The sequence below is a fragment of the Olea europaea genome, chromosome 1 (assembly GCF_002742605.1).
Source record: "Olea europaea var. sylvestris chromosome 1, O_europaea_v1, whole genome shotgun sequence".
Classification (NCBI taxonomy): Eukaryota; Viridiplantae; Streptophyta; class Magnoliopsida; order Lamiales; family Oleaceae; genus Olea; species Olea europaea.
In genome coordinates this window covers 29,547,980-29,565,114 of record NC_036237.1, presented here as the reverse complement: position 1 = coordinate 29,565,114, position 17,135 = coordinate 29,547,980, and the positions used below count along the sequence as shown (strand labels likewise).

At 37.7% G+C, this 17,135-nt stretch overlaps 1 protein-coding gene across 2 annotated transcripts in view; it reads left to right on the top strand.

The window, feature by feature from the left end:
• Positions 1 to 17,135, top strand: part of LOC111400338 (syndetin-like) — a 37,097-nt gene that overhangs the window by 6,120 nt on the left and 13,842 nt on the right. For both annotated transcript variants that reach the window (XM_023027755.1, XM_023027760.1), the window contains 13 exons: positions 4,272 to 4,336; positions 4,563 to 4,652; positions 5,560 to 5,649; positions 5,812 to 5,898; positions 6,123 to 6,206; positions 8,444 to 8,563; positions 9,141 to 9,172; positions 9,301 to 9,433; positions 9,712 to 10,272; positions 11,521 to 12,065; positions 12,142 to 12,205; positions 12,316 to 12,418; positions 12,600 to 12,760. In XM_023027755.1, coding sequence (XP_022883523.1) covers positions 4,272 to 4,336; positions 4,563 to 4,652; positions 5,560 to 5,649; positions 5,812 to 5,898; positions 6,123 to 6,206; positions 8,444 to 8,563; positions 9,141 to 9,172; positions 9,301 to 9,433; positions 9,712 to 10,272; positions 11,521 to 12,065; positions 12,142 to 12,205; positions 12,316 to 12,418; positions 12,600 to 12,760 — 2,135 coding nt within the window. The remainder of the gene's footprint in view (positions 1 to 4,271; positions 4,337 to 4,562; positions 4,653 to 5,559; positions 5,650 to 5,811; positions 5,899 to 6,122; positions 6,207 to 8,443; positions 8,564 to 9,140; positions 9,173 to 9,300; positions 9,434 to 9,711; positions 10,273 to 11,520; positions 12,066 to 12,141; positions 12,206 to 12,315; positions 12,419 to 12,599; positions 12,761 to 17,135) is intronic.

Sequence of the window (17,135 nt, the reverse complement as noted above, 5' to 3'; positions counted from 1 at the left end):
TTCTACTTTCAACCACATCTTCTCAAACCTGAAAGGTCTTCTTCTACCACCCCTTCTATTCCCCGATAACATAATAGGAAAATGATCCAAGTACACCCTCCCCAATCTTCTCGAAGTGACATCTGAATATTTGGGCTCCCACTCTCCACAAATCAAGAACCTATCAATACGAGACAAGACGGGTCAGTCCCGATTAGATGACCAGGTAAAATCTCCGCCAATTATGGGTAAATCCACCAACAAATTCTCCCTAATAAAATCTGAGAACTCCTCCATTGCCTTAGTTAGTCTCCCACCACTCGACCTCTCCGAAGGAAATCGAATCACATTGAAATTACCCCCAATACATGTAGGGAGATTCCACCAAGCCCTCATTCCAGCTAGTTCATCCCACAAGCCCACTCTACTGTCATCAGAATTAGGCCCATAAACTCCCGTGAACATCCACCGAAATCCATTCTCGCAATTTTTGAAAGAAATCGATATAGAGAACACCCCTATACTCACCTTCTTCATCTCAAGCACTCTAGTATCCCACATCACCAACATGCCTCCTGAAACCCCTGATGACCCCAAAAACTGATATCCTACATGATTTCCCCCATAAACTACGAATCACCGCTCTCGAGATAAACTCCATCTTAGTTTCTTGTAGGCAAACAAGATTTGTCCCCCATCCCCTTAGCAAATGTCGAACACCAAGTCTTTTACTAACCTCATTGAGTCCCCTTACGTTCCAACTAATGAGTTTTAGCATCATTGTAACACTCCATAACCCCTCCCCATTGTTTCTTTCTTGGACTTGCCACCCTTACAAGCATAGTTTACTGACCATTCGAGCCTCTTAATTTCGCGATCACCCTTTCTTCTTAATTTACTTCCATGTGTACTGATGTCTTGTCCCCTATTAGCCTACAGCTCCTCGAATAATTGTAACAATCTACTTTTATACCCATCACATGACACGCCAACCAACTTACTGATTTCTGGAATTTTTTGTAGAACTCAGTTTGAAGGTGGGTGACCAACTTCTAACACATCAGCTTCTGAAGTATCCTCACCCTGATAGCCCTCGAGATGATCAAAGGACCGTTCTTTCTCTTCCACCACTGGTATAATGTCACTGTCACTTTCTCCTTTCTTGGCACCATCTCCCCATAACACCAAAGCTTTTTCGGTCCCCATATCATTATCTTTTGTCCGCTTATTATAAGTTTTCGTAATCCTTGATATCGACTGTGTAGCGTTGTTTTCTTTCACAGTCTCCATTGTCAATTTCTCCAAGTTCACCCTACTAAACTCCCTTTCCTTAGACAATGGTTCCTCCTCTCGTTCAACTGCAATCCCCATGTCTACTTCATTTCGGTTGACCCCCACAAAGTCAACCCCATCATCGTTTTCATGGTATCCCGCTTCCATCCTCTGCTGAGAATCACAATGTTCATCTCCTTCCTGCTTTTCATGTTCTATAATTGATGGTAGTTCCTCATGAGTCAATCCTGGTACGTGTATTACACCGGTTTGATCCTCATCCAACTCAACCCCACACTTGTGATAGCGTACCAATTTCATGGGCTCCATTTCAGGCCCGCTTCCAACCAGCCTAAGTAATTCATCCAATGCTCCTTTCAACTCCTGGGCACGGGTCATTATTTCAGCTCTACTCAAACAAATGTCGTGACCTTCGTTATCACCAACTTTATTTGTCCTTTCCTTTTGGTGTAGCATCCGTTGGCTGGCATTCTCCGACGTCTGTGAGTTTGCTGTAATTTTTGCATAAGTCATCCTTTGTCTGTTTCATTCATTCACCATTTGTCGTTTGGCCTTATCCCTAGCAACAAATGAGGCAACAACTGCTTGAAACACCTGCAAGACCGACGCCCATCCCTCTCCATTTGCACCTTCTGGTATCATGACAACTCCTTTCCAACACCTCTCCCCATATTGTGCTATCATCAAATATGTGCCTCGACGGTTCACAGACCGTTGTGCCAAGAAAGCTCTTGAAGACTCGTTGAATTTAAAAACACAGTCCTCAAATTCACTTCTCATCCTCAATTTGTCTACCATATTCACCATCCAAATAGCACCATACCTTCCCATAAAGATTGAATCCGATAACTTCGAACCTCATTCTATCAACTTAACAGTGCCAGAATCGTTAATAGATACTGCGAAGTCCTTTGCCTCAACTCTGAAACGATGATTGAATACCATACTACGCACATCCGCCAATTTTTTCCCCTGATTGTGTACAAGCAGTTCATCAAACAGAGGAACGAACAAGCCGATTGATCTCGAAGCAGTAGGCTGCCGCTGCAAGTTCCTGACGGCGGCGCGTGGACCACATGCGCCGGCAGAAGCGCGGCCGGAGCGGCGTGTGTGGGGGGCAGAACATCGGCAAGGGTCGCCGGTCCCTGCTGAGGCCACCGGTGAGGCGCGTTTCCTCGAAACGTGGCCAGATCTGGCGGAAGCGACTAGGCAGCGCTAGGGTTTCCCACAGTGGACTGCGCCTATGTGTGAATGGCATGGTTGGAGGGGCTGATTTGTGGTGTGAGGCCGGTTATGTGGTGCCTATTGGACAGTTGGTCGCCGGCGCCGGTAGTGTGGTCGTGTGGTGGCAGGGTTAGTTTGGATTGTGGGGGGAGCTCCATGGGGGGAAAGGTTTTCGCCTCTCACAGAATAGAATTATCTTTTCCTAGGTTTTTCTTCTATGATCGAGTGATTGCAATACATTTATTAGTGCCTAGATTATACAGACAACATAGCGGTTAGATATTGCAGTTAGGGAAAGAGGATTATCATTGTTGGAGTTTATGCACAATAATAAAGAGATGAAATAGAGAAATCAACACAATAATTTACATGATTCAGCTGTGTGCCTACGTCCACGAGAGCGAAGCGGAGATAATTTTATTCAGTAGTGAAAAATAAGATCACAATATATTATTTATACTAACCCTAACCTAGGCCCATATAAGACTTTAAAGCTCGTACAAGAAAATACCCCCGTACCGTACCACGAGGGCGTTGCCCCCGTACCCCCAACCCATTCAGCGTCTCTGGCAACTGGACAGTAAATTAAATTCGCGCAACACCAATGACGTCGCTCCACTTCGTTCCGTTTGATGCGTTACGGTCTTTTTACTCCACTCCGCTTTGCTTCGGCATCGGCTTATTTGATCCAGGGAATGTGTGTTCCGCTTTATATGAGCCATATACACAACAATCATCTTTTGTTTGGAACCATAGCTATGATTTGGAGTGGAAGTAACTACCATCGTTTAAATATATGTCCAAGTCAGAAGAAAAAAATATTCAGATCTTCAAGAAATAAAAATGAAACTGGTCAATATGTGTATGTAAGTTTCTAGGAGCAAAGTATGTCAATGAGTTAAAAGGCAGTTGCTGGATCTTTAAAATGACAAGGGCTGTGCATATGAGAAAGAACTTCAGCCTACTGCAGATTTTAATGGAAAAATCTGCCTTCCATCAATCATGTAAATCTGCTGGAGGTTGGTTTGTTGTACCTTGAATAAGCTCATTATGGTTATCCTTGTGGGGCTCAAATTTCGATCCTGCTCATTGCATCGCTTGCTGATATTGTAACTATGTGAAAGGTGAAATGGAAAGAATAGGAAGAAGACCAGATCAGAGTAGATTGCAAAATGAAAATTCAGATTATGTTTGTTGGTTCGAAAGGAGGCCAAAATCAAGATCATACCCATAATTGAACTAATGGCTTTTTTCCATGAACGTGTTATCCAAAATTTAATGCCCTTCTTGGACTGTTTTCTGGACAGAACAGAGATGTCTTGAAGTGCTTCTATTTTATTCTCTTTTTTGCTAATATGCTTACTCTATTTTAATTTTTTTAATTATTTTAGCTCCCATGATTGGAAGAGCTTCATACATATCATAATAAATATTTTACATCATAGTTGTATGTAATGTATTTATAATCTGACTTATAAATTCTTGCAATAGATTCAATCTCAATGGGAAGATTCCATTTATCATGTCTGAAATGGGATGGACTTTTCAGAGTTGATTTTATTCTCTTCTTTGCCTTCTTGTTTGATACTCAGATGGGTTGCTGTTGTCCTTTTTTCGTATCACCCTTTTTTTTATTACTAATATTAAAAAAATATATATATCACTTTTTTTTTTAATTTTTTTTTTTTCCATGGCTTGCCTTTTTATGATACTTAAGGCTTTCGTAGTTTTTCAAATCTGATGGTGGTAATTTATTGTTGAACAATCATTTTCAGTGAAGGGAATGAATCTGGTCAGAGAACTGGAGAAGGACTTACAAGTCGCAAATGTTATTTGCATGGTAAGCAGGTGGCATTTAACACTTCAACTGTTGCTACTAGACTAATACAAATTTGATTGTTTGCACACACATTCGATGAATATATGGTGAATTTGAGCTTGTTATTCTGAACTATGATCATTTGTATATTCTATTGTCGATTGCTGAATTTTGAAATATCAATTAAAGCTGGTTTTTTGACAACGCAAAGGTTTTTTCATCATACTTGATTTTATGCTGTGTTCAGAATGGGCGAAGACACCTTACTTCATCAGGGAACGAGGTGTCCAGGGATCTCCTTGTCACTACAACTTCCAAAAAGAAACAAGCCCTCCTGGTATTTATTTTTTTTGTTTAGACAACGTAGTATCAGTTTGATCTGGTTTTTCTTCTTTTATCGGTTACCAAAGCACATATTTTAGGTACTTTATTTATACATCAAGATCATGCTTATAGTAAGACGTCAGTTCGGTGGATATCTTTTTACAGCACTTTCATTTTTGTATGAACTATTACGATACTTGTCTATACTTTCTTTACTTGTTCAACCACCTCAAAAGGACTCAAAACTAAGGCTCTGATTGAAGTTGCTTCATATTTTTAGTAATCTTCCCATATTTGTTACAATAATGCTATGTTTGATACCCAATTTTTTCCATGGAAAATGGAAAACAAATTCCAACTTCCACATTTGGCTTGTTTGATTGACAAAATTTTCTAGGGAATTGATTTTCACACTTTGGCCGCCACGTCAGCATTTTCTTGGTTTTTATGGCTTTTTGGTGCGGATTGGTTTTCCATGTTTTCTTTTTTTATTTTTTAATTTTTTGCAATTGAAACAAATTCTAGAAGCAATTGTAAAAGAAGATATCCCTTAAATTGACAAGTTTCATGTAAAACAAAACCAAACGAACGTCAAAAGATAGATGATTTTTGGATATTTTTGGTTTTCTTGGATTTATTTATTTATTTATTTGGGCTATGAAAACAAATTCTAGGAACAATTGTAAAGAAGATATCTCTTAAATTGATAATTTTTATGAAAAACAAAGTTAAACGAACACGAAAAGACAATTTTGTTTCAACATTTTCCAGGTGAAAAATTATACCAATCAAACACAATAATTGACAATTTACAGTAAAACAATTTCTAGACAATTCAATTCCATGAAATTCGTTTTCTTTCCACCCAAATTCCATCTTTGCAATCAAACGGACCCTAAATATTTTATTGTTACTTGCAGGACTTGCTCCCTATCTTGACTGAGGTGCGTCATGCTCTGCATATGCAAATGGCTCTTGAAACTTCTGTTGAGGAAGGGAACTTCTCTAAGGTTCCATTTCAATTCTGATAGTTGTTTATATGAAATGATGTTACTTTTTCCATTTATTTCTTTTTCTTATTTAAGCTAAGGTTCGCTTTTCCCTTCCAAATTATCCTTTACTTATTTGTAGTAAAAACACACTCACTAAATGTTTCAACATTTCACTTTCAGTCATTCCTAGTCCTATCTGAGTATTTGCAGCTTCTAGATAGTCTATCAGAGCTTTCTGCAGCACAAGAGATGAACCGTAGTGTTGAGGTGAATCTTGCAACCTGCTATCTCTTATTAAAACCTAAAAAAAATAAAATTACTCTTTTGTTTCTTCTTTTAGTCTGATTATGTTCCTTCTGCGGTCATATTTATTTTTGGTTTGGTTTGGTTCTACATATGTTATATTTTATGCTATTATTTTTTCTTTCTATCTTGTTCCATTTTGTGTACGTCTCATTGTAACATGTTCAGATTTGGTCAACATCTTGCAGGTTTGGTTGGGAACAACTCTTCAAAAGTTGGACTCGCTTCTATTAGGAGTGTGCCAGGATTTCAAAAAGGAGGACTATATAACTGTTAGTGCCTCATTTTACTTTGAATGATTTCTGTTTTTTAAATTGCAACTCATAATTTCACCTAGCATTCTTTGCCCTTCCTGCACTTCCGTTATGTATGTTGTGACTCCTGGTTTTGGAAGTCTGTTGGTTGAGGATCTTCTCAGCTCATGTTCTTTTCTTTTTCTTTTTCCCTGATTATATTGATGCGTCGTGTTATGTGATTTAGAGATGGTCACTTTTCGTTTATCCTTTGCACGTTAGACCTTACCAGTGTTGCTTTGGTCCACTCTCTTTTCATTTGATTCAGTGAATTCATGTAGAATATGCAAGTGATGGGAAATGAAGATAAGAATAGATAGATGGTTTAGATTAGGATTTTAAATTAGAGTTTGATTCTAATGTTAGTATAGATTAATTAGATTAGTTTTAATATCTCATCAAAGTTTTAGTTTATTTGAAGTTCTATTGATTTTAACGTCCTTTTCCAAGAAATAGGAATCATGATTCATTTTATGCAGCAGATTATTATCGATGATTGAATAATGAATAATTTTCTCCCCAAAATTCTTCTTCTATTCTTCCCTCTTTCTTCTCTTCTTCCTTATTTCTGTTTCGGTGTTACATCCTACATCAGCTCATCAAAACTACCATCTATAAATTATAATTGAATCATTCACGATTCGCGTTTCTTAATAATTTGAGAATAAACTTCTCTGTATTTAACTTTTCCCCATGAGTTTTAAAAGTCTTTAAAGTGTAAGAGCCTGTATTCTTGCACAACACAAGGAGAAAGTTAGTCGCTGAGGTGTTATAGTTACCTAAAGATAAGGGATCATAGGAGTTTCTTAAAAATGTAAGCCCAACTAATAGGAAGACTTTAGTCAAATCTCAATTGCTTGAACATTCACGAGGTTCTTGAAATCCTGCAGTGGCCTTTGGTCTTACAACAACCCTAAATAAGAATTACAACAGAAAACGTTTCTAAATCAATTAAAGTAGCATAATCCAATGCTAATTGAAGCAATAGAAAATAAGATGTAAACTATAACCTATCTCTTTGTATACTTTTCTATTGTAGAAGCTGGCAAAGTTGCATCTTATTATTTAGAAGTCACTTAGCATGGTATCTGCAGTAAGAAGCAGTGCGCAGTGCTCTTAAAATGATGAATTAACTGTTCTTTGTTACTGCAATTTCTTTAGGATATCAATGGAATCATAGCCCTTGTTTGGGCTCCATTAAAATCAAGTTTTGAGGAAAAATGTAATTTGAAATAGTGATTTTTTGTAGAATGTGTGGTTAAGAAAGAAAGAAAAGTTTTGGATTTACGTGTAATATTATTTTATTGGACGTGTGCTTGAAAAGAAGAGAGGGAAAAATGCATTTTGAATAAAATGGAGTCCAAATAGGGGCATAGTATGCACGTATTGTATTGTCATCATTGTGCAAAAAATTTATGCACGTATTGTATTGTCATCATTGTGCAAAAAATTTAGGAAAAACTAGTACATATATGCTTTCCTGCAAAATTACTAACATTCTCTCGAAACGTTACAGATCCCAATGTTTAAGTTTTTGATTTCCATATTATAATTACTTGGCATTATCGCCCTATATTGATATTCTGATATTTGCGTTTCTTAAAGCATAAATGGAATTTGTTCTTTATGTTAACCTTCGACTTGGTTTGGAAACATGATGAAATTTGGAATTATGAATTTAGTAAATAGTGCAACAGTCTTGAACTATGAAAATGAAACTCAAGGATGGGGCCTTAGTGCACGAGACAGATTAGGAAGCATTGCAGAAAGAAATGCACTTCACTGAATTAATTTTGATTATGTTCTGCATGAACTTTGTTTTTCGACTGAAGCTTAACTTCTCAATTAGCTTGTTAACTGATTTATCTTCTTGTGGATTCTTCATCACATCCTTTGTTGAGGTAATTGATCGAAATTTCCTTAGCACTTCTGTGCTACCGTATGTGGAATAGTGGCTTGTCTGTGATGCTTTTCACCAGCATTAATCATTCTCATCCACCTGTGAAACCAGTATACAACAGGAAGAGCACAAGAAAGTTCCATCACTGTCACGAAAAATGAATGAAGCCAGTAAACAAAGTTGCATATCTCACTTTATGCGTGTTTTTCCCCCCTTTTTTTCTGATCTCATCTTCTTGTTCAAGCTCACATGGCTGTGCACAAGCGACTCTTTTTATGCAAATTCAAGCTTGAAATGTTCAAACATTGGTCGACAGGTGGTTGACGCGTATGCTTTGATTGGAGATGTTGCTGGTCTGGCTGAGAAGATACAAAGCTTCTTTATGCAGGAGGTTCTCTCTGAAACCCACTCTGTGTTGAGGACCATATTGCAAGAGGTATGTTGGTGTAATGTTTTTTCTTCTTTGTCCACTCCCCCACCCCTCCGCCTTTGAGGGTGAACTGATCTAGTTTCTAATTAATTAAACAAGTGAGACAAACAAAGAGACAAGAATGACTCTGATTATATCATCCCGTAACCTCATGGGCAACTTGCGTTCATCCTATTCCCTATCACTAATTTAGTGAAACCAGTACAATTAGCTCCTAGATTACAGTGGCACATGATCCATAACGAAATTGTTAATAAGATGGTTATTGAATGTGCACCTAGCAGTTTGAAAAGCTATGTTTAGCGAATCGGGATACAAACTAGGTATGTTTTAGGTTTTACTGGAATAGCTTATAATATCATCATCATGATCCTTCGTTCAGTCTACCTCTTGGGTAATTTAAAGCTCTTTAGGTATTAGTAGTGCAACACAGAAACCCATCCCTAGCTGACCTTATCTTACAAAATACACCTGATAGCACATTCATTTGTAAGGAACTTGCAGATTTTTATTATGGTCCTCTTATTTCTTAAAGCTTTATATCTTCGTATATATGTGTTATTAACATCTTAACTTACTGCAGGATCTTGAAAATCCTAATATGCAATGTAGCAGGTAAGGTTTCTTTACCTCTTAGCTTTCTTAGAAGAAAAGCATGAGGATAGACTATGCCTTGGCAATCCCCATTTTTCTTACGGTGGAGCTTTTTACTTAATCTTGATTGTCTTCTACTCCATGTCCAGGCTTACGTACAGTGATTTGTGCATTCAACTACCTGAATCCAAATTTAGGCAGTGTTTGCTGGCAACACTAGCTATGCTTTTTAAGCTTTTGTCATCCTATTATGCAATAATGAGCTTCCAGCCAGATGAAAAAGTATGCTCTCTGTTATCCATCCTCTATTATTGATATTTTTCGATAATCTGGATACTTGTAACTCATGACCTTTGCTGTTAAACTTCTTATCATACCTCAGTTGCTGGCCTTTTCCTTGGATTTCTGTCTAATGCTTTTATCAAATGGTCTCTCAAGTATAAATTATGTATATGCTTTTTAAAATTTACTCATGTACTCTGAAATCGTAGTATCATCGTTTTTATGTAATTTATTGTGTGGAAGTAAGTATTTAAAAAGCCTCTGTATTTCTATCACAGGTTCTAGCCTGCCACAACCCAAGTTGGAGGCAAAAAAAGGGTAACAAATCTGGAGTTTTGGGGGATTCTGTAAGAGAAGATTCTTGTAATTCCCTTACAGAAGACAGTGCAATTTCTGCTGGGACAGAGAGAGGATCTGTTTTGTCCTCTGTTGAAAAGCCATCTACGACTCCTTCATCTTGTACGAAAATTACAGGGTCCAGTGGTTCCACTCTTGTAGATTATCCAACTGACGAAGCAAGAGATGATGGAACTGCAGCATCAAGTAGTGGATCCCCATGGTTTGAACTGCGGAAAGATGCTGCAACTTTTGTTTCACAAACCTTACAGAGGGGCCGTAAGAATCTTTGGCAACTTACAACAAGCCGCATTGCAGTTCTGCTTTCCTCTTCTGCAGTTTCTTCAAATAGCATTCATCAATTTTTGAGAAACTATGAAGATCTTAGTCTCTTCATCTTGGCTGGGGAAGCTTTTTGTGGTTTTGAAGCAGTTGAGTTCAGGCAGAAGCTGAAATCCATTTGTGGAAATTATTTTATTGCTTTCCATCGGCAAAATATATATGTAAGTTTGTTTTATAGACTCCTTATACCATCTCTCTGAAGGACCATTGTATAATTATTGCTTATGGCCCGGTACAGCATTGGCAACTTATAATTAGACTCGCACATTTCTTGTCAGGCTGTCAGTTTTATGTTGTTCTTATTGGAACTCTTCTCTGTTAGAGGAGAAATTTTCTAATTCACTTTTGATTCTCTCATCAAGTCCGATGGGAAATGTTAATTATAAGAAGTATAAATCCTTGTAATCTTCTCTCTCCTCCACCTCCTGCTGGTGCTGCTACTGCAGCTGCTGAATGCTTGTGTTCTTTTTGCTTTTCCCTTTATGTACATCATTAATTCAAGTCAGATGGGAATTGTTAATTGTAAGAAATATTAATTATTTATTTATGCAGAATCAGTTACAAAAGGTATAAATCCTTGCAGTCTTCTCTTTCTCCTCCTCCTGCTGCTGCTCCAGGTTTGGCAGCTGCTGGATTCTAGCAGACTTTTTGCTTTTCCCATTACCTACATCATTAATTCAAGTGAATTGATATACTTAAAGGAGAATTATACACACATAATTGATCTTCAATACTGAGATGAAAATGTACCATATGTATTTTACTAAAAAGCAAAATTTGATCCTAGGTTTAGAAACCTTTATATAACCGTCTAAGTTGAAGAAATTGAGTTTATTGTCTTTATAGTTTCTGTTAAGTTTTCCTCTAATAAGCAACATATTCATAATTTGGCAGATCAAACTTGAACCTAACGGCGCTTGTTCAATATTTAACCTCGTTATTTAACTTTTTTTGTTACTCTATGTCGTTTTATTGTCATCATGAGTTAACAGCCTCATCTTCATCTTCATTTTCATTTTCATTTCTATAGCATGTTCAAGCGAAGTTATTTTCATGTGGGAATACTTCTTGATCTTTTCTTTTTTATCTTTCTGATGAGTTTTGTAAACATAGTACTTTAATGATTACAGAATATTGTGCTAGTTAGAATGCCGTGCTGACTTATACCTGCTAAGAGCATTTCAGTCAATTGTCAATTGACAAATTTTTTTGTCCTCAAGTTATGTTGAATTTGTTTTTTAATTATTTGGTTTATGCCTAATATTTGTGAGAGCGTCATTAGTGCTTTATATTGTTTATGGTGAAATTTATAAAGGTGGAATGGGTACTTGTTTTTGCTCAATTTGATATTCTTGTCTTACCAGTATCTTCATGCGTTCGATGATTTAAATTATCATTTGATTTTACAGGCCTTGAAAATGGTGATGGAAAAGGAGAATTGGCAGATAATGCCGCCAGACACAATTCAAGTAGTAAGTTTTGCCGGACTGGTTGGTGATGGAGCAGCATTGATTGCTTCATCTAATAATTCTCCCAGTTCTCAATTACTGCAATCCAATAGATCAGTAGGTTCAGTTGAAATTAGAGTGAAGGGGAGTGGATTTTTGCATTGGCTTGAAAGAGGAAACCCATTTTCATCAAAACTGAATGGTTGTGGCACGGAAAAATCCGATTCCTTCCAACTTAATGGGTCAATCATGCTTGGAGAAAGTGGAAATACTGATGAAATGTATCAGAATAGTAAATCTACTCAGATAATTAGTGCTGGAAATGATGTCAATGGGGGTGCTTCTCTTTCAGAAGATGAAAATGAAGATCTCCATGCTGATTTTATTGATGAAGACAGTCAGCTTCCAAGCCGTATTTCCAAACCAAATTGTTTAAGACATCACTCTTCTTGTTGGAATGATGAAGGGATGAGAGCACAAACAGGATCCTCACTTAGCCTCTTGAAGTGAGCTCGTCATCTAATTCAGTGAAAATACTCCACGTGGATCTTTTATTAAGTTGACTGACATTTTACATGTCAGGTTGATGGACAAGTATGCAAGACTGATGCAGAAATTAGAGATAGCCAATATTGAGTTTTTAAAGGTAGTTTCATACACATGTTCACTAAAGGCACGATTGTTTTACTTTCTTTTCCTTTTTCACCTCTCTCTCTCCCCCCATATATTTTTTTGATTGTCAATTTTTCTTAGCAGGGTATTTGCCAGTTGTTCGAGATTTTTTTCCACTTTGTCTACGTGACATTTGGTCAGCAGAATAGTCATCCAAGTGGAAAGGCCTGCGAGGACTTGCTTCCTCGTAAGTATTTTTCAGTCCTTTTCCCTCTTTCGTTCGGCACAAAAGAATACTTTACTCAATTATACTTTTATTTGGTAATGCTTGAGTTTGTCTATCCATTTCTAGTCCCTTCTTTTTCTTTGGTACAGCATGTCATTTTCTGGCTGCTTCTTATAAACTCCTTTTTGTTTATGGTCCACAGACAGGCTAAAGACTGCAATATCAAGAATAACACAAGAGTGTGATCAGTGGATAAATCCCCAGTCTGCATCCCCGATATCTCCAAATGCATCATTTACTCGTATGGATGTCACCTCTACCAGTCCTCGGAGTCAATTGAATAGCTCATCTTTTGGTCTCAAGGTGACTAGCTCTGTAGATAACTCATTCTCTCTAGCTTGCATGAGGTTTTTGCTTGTCCGATAATGGAAATCGTTCTGTTTATTAGATGCAAGTTGCTCTATTCAATTTTGCCAGTTCCTTTTCTACAGTTGGAGCAAACAATAATTTAGGCATATGTCTTCACATGCATTAATCTGAACACACTTCAAATTTACACAATCAAGTTACATTAGTGCGATTAATATCTGATGGATGTCAAGTAACTATTGAAATTTGGATTTTTTTTAATTTTTAAATTTGTTTTTTTGAAGCTAAATTGTCTCGAACATCTCTATGCCAAGAAACACTATGAGTTAGGATCCCTTTCCATGTGCGTGCCTGTAATTCATATGTGATCAAGGGATTTTAATATACTAATAATTTGTTATTTGTTATCGACATTGAATGGCCGACATGGTTGTTCCAAACATATTTTTGTGACTCCAAATTGGGATGTATAGCTTCATAGATGTGTTATGATGTTGACTAATTTTGGAGATCAAATTAAAAATACGCTCATCAAACATGTCATCTAAATTTTTAATTACTTATAGCATCACACGTTAATCAGTCGTGTTTTAGGTTGCTAAGTATATATGTTTTATTGATAGGATAAATGAATATATACAATACAAGAAATTACAACCATGGTCCCTAACAATAACAAATATTACAAGTAAGTACAATTATATTTCAACTCTCCCCCTCAAGTTGGTGCATAGATATCGCGCATGCCCAACTTGGATAACATTGTATGAAATGGACCGCTAGCAACTCCATGTGTCATTATATCGGCCAGTTGTTCTACCCTCTTGATGTATGGAACCTCTATATTTTTGGAGTCGAGATTATCTTTGATGTAGTTCCTATCAAGTTCAACATGCTTTGTTCTATCATGTTGCACAGGGTTATTTGCGATTTTAATGGCGGCAGTGTTATCACAAAAAAGTAACATAGGCTTGTCCGGACCAAAGCCAAGTTCACTAAGAAGAAGTTTTAGCCATGTGAGCTCGGTAGTTGCATGATGCAATGCACGATATTCCGCTTCAGCACTGGATAATGAGACTACATTCTGTTTTTTACTCCTCCAAGTCACAAGATTACCCCCAACAAATGATACATAACCTGATGTGGATTTTCTGTCCAATCTCGATCCAGCAAAATCAGAATCCGTATAGCCCATAATATCTAGATGCCCCTCTTTTGAGTACAGAATACCCTTGCCTGGAGAGGACTTTAGATATGCCAATAGCTGATTAACTGCACTCATATGCTGCTCACTGGGGTTATGCATGAATTGACTCACAACGCTAACTGCATATGACAAATCCGATCTCGTGTGGGTTAGATAAATCAACTTCCCCACCAATCTCTGATAGCTCTCTTTGTTTGTGGGAATCTGGTCAGGATAGATAGATAGACCATGATTTACCTCAATGGGTGTGTCAACAGGGACATAAGCCGACATACCAGTTTCTGCTAGGAGGTCAAGGACATACTTGCGTTGGGATAGGATAAGTTCTTGCTGAGACCGTGATACCTCAATGCCCAAGAAATACTTCAAGGTACCTAAGTCCTTCATTTCAAACTCCTTTGTCAAATGGCTTCGGAGTTTCTCAATCTCACTAGGATTACTGCCCGTAACAATCATATCATCCACATACACAATAAGTATAGTAATATCATGACCATCTCTCTTATAAAATAGAGTATAATCAGCCAAGTCCTGTTAAAAACCATACCTTTTCATTGAACAACTCAATCTTCCAAACCACGCCCTTGGTGATTGTTTTAGCCCATACAAGGCTTTCTTCAACTTACACACATTACCCTCTGGAGGAGTAAAACCAGGAGGAGGATCCATATACACTTCCTCTGTCAGATCACCATGAAGGAATGCATTTTTAACATCAAATTGCCTCAATGGCCAATCAAGATTGACTGCTAGAGATAGGATGACTCTAACAGTATTCATCTTAGCTACTGGGGCAAACGTTTCCTGGTAGTCAATTCCATACGTCTGTGTGTACCCTTTGGCAACCAATCTAGCCTTATACCTATCTACAGCTCCATCTGCCTTGAATTTTAATGAGTACACCCACTTGCATCCCACAGTCCTTTTTCCTGGTGGTAGTTAGACCATTTCCCAAGTAGAGTTCTTTTGGAGAGCATTCATCTCTTCTACCATAGCAGATTTCCATTTAGGTTGATCAAGAGCTTCCTGAAAGTGATTAGGTATAGACACAGATGACAATTGGAGGGCAAATGTTAGGTTAGTCTTAGATAAACGGTGGTACGAGATATAATCATTTATGGGAAAGATAGCATTGGAAGAAGATTTCGAAAATCCAAACCTATCAGGCTTATTATGGACTCGAAGGGGATATCTCCTATCTTGAGTATCAACAGTATCTAAAGCTGCAGGATTAGAGTCAGAAATAGAGATAGGAGTAGAAGGGGTAAGCAAAGTAGGTACCTCATTTTCAATCTCCGAAGAATAAGATGGCACTGTAGTATCAACAGGAGGGTTATTATGGTCTGAGGAGGATAATACTGGAGTACAAGCATTGTCTAAATTTCTCCTTGTATAGCATTTTCGGAACAAGCGAGGTGATCTATCATCCTCAACTCTAGATTCATTTTTTGGTTCTACTTGGGATTCCCCCTCCTTTCTAGAAATCCACACTTTCTTTTCATCTAACCACACTCGTTCCTCTTTCTTACTACTAATCTCCCCCTGAAGAGGAACTAACGACACGTCATCAGAAAAAATGATTCTGACTCGCAAAATTCCACATCCATAGAAACATAGTATTTTCCTGTAGGGGGATGAAAACATTTGTAGCCCTTCTGGGAGCTAGAGTAGCTAAGGAAGACACATTTCAGTGCACGAGGATCAAATTTATCTCTGAGATGAGAGTGCACATGAACATAACACACACAACCAAAAACTTTAGGACATAGATTTAAAACAGAGGGAATAGAGTGAAACTGTGACAACATTTTTAAGGGAGTTTGAAAGTCAATGATCGAGCAGGCATCCGATTTATGAGAAAGACAGAAGTAGTTACCGCTTCGGCCCAAAAACGTTTTGGAACACGCATAGTAAAACATAAGACTCGAGCAACTTCAAGAATGTGTCGATTTTTTCTCTCTGCGACGCCGTTTTGTTGAGGCGTGTAAGCACAAGTGGTCTGATGGAGAATGCCGTGAGTCGAGAAGAAGTTGCCAAGAGTTTGGTTTACAAACTCACGACCATTGTCAGAATGAATAACTTTGACCTGTGTATGAAATTGTGTCTCAATCATTTTAGAGAATTTTGGAATAACATGCCCAACTTTACCCTTAGATTTTAACAAATATATCCAACAAACTCTGGTACAGTCATCAATGAAAGAGATAAAATATTTATGACCTGTAATAGATGGAGTAGAGAAAGGCCCCCAAACATCATTATGAACACAAGTAAAAGGAATATAACTTTTATTAAAACTGACTTTGAAAGGTACACGATGATTTTTAGCAAAAATACATTGTTCACACCGCATACTAGAACTAGAAATGTTTTTAAATAACTTTGGGAACAAGTGTTCTAAGTAAGGAAATGAAGGATGGCCTAATCGACAATGCCACAAAAGAATCCTATCTCTTGGAGAGGATTTACTAACAACTTGAAGACCATGGCTATCCTCAGTTTGCAAACACTTTGTTCCTTCCAAAAAATACAGCCCTCCTCTTTCTCTACCAGTGCCAATCGTCATCTGCGTTCGATTGTCCTGAAATACACAATGAGTAGGTGAGAAGATGACAGAGCAATCAAGATGCTTTGTAATTTTACTAATAGATAAGAGATTAGTGGAAAACGTAGGAGCAAGTAAAACAGATGAGATTGAGAAAGTAGGTGAAAACGAGACATTCCCGGCCCCAGTAATTTTGATAGGAGTCCCATTAGCCACCTGAACAGACTGAATAGGCGAATTTGTCAACGAGTCAAATGTAGAGGGATTACAGGTAAAATGATCAGTAACTCCAGAATCTATAACCCAAAAATCAGATACAGTAGAAGCAGATTGCACCCCAGAAGTACCTTCTCCAGAAGATGAACGAGCAACATGAGAAACAGTAGCTGTAGGTGCATGAGATGAATGCGTAGTCTGAGATGATCTTCCACCCCTCCTCTGCCCTCTTTGCTAAATACCAGTCTGGATAGCCATTTTTTTTGAAACACTTGTCAGCAGTGTGTCCTTTTAGGTGACAGAATGAGCAAATTTCAGTAGACTGACTAGGAGCTCGTGATCGAGGATTGAACCCTTTTACAGCCAATGCAGACGCCTCAGAATGGCTTTCGCCCCCCATA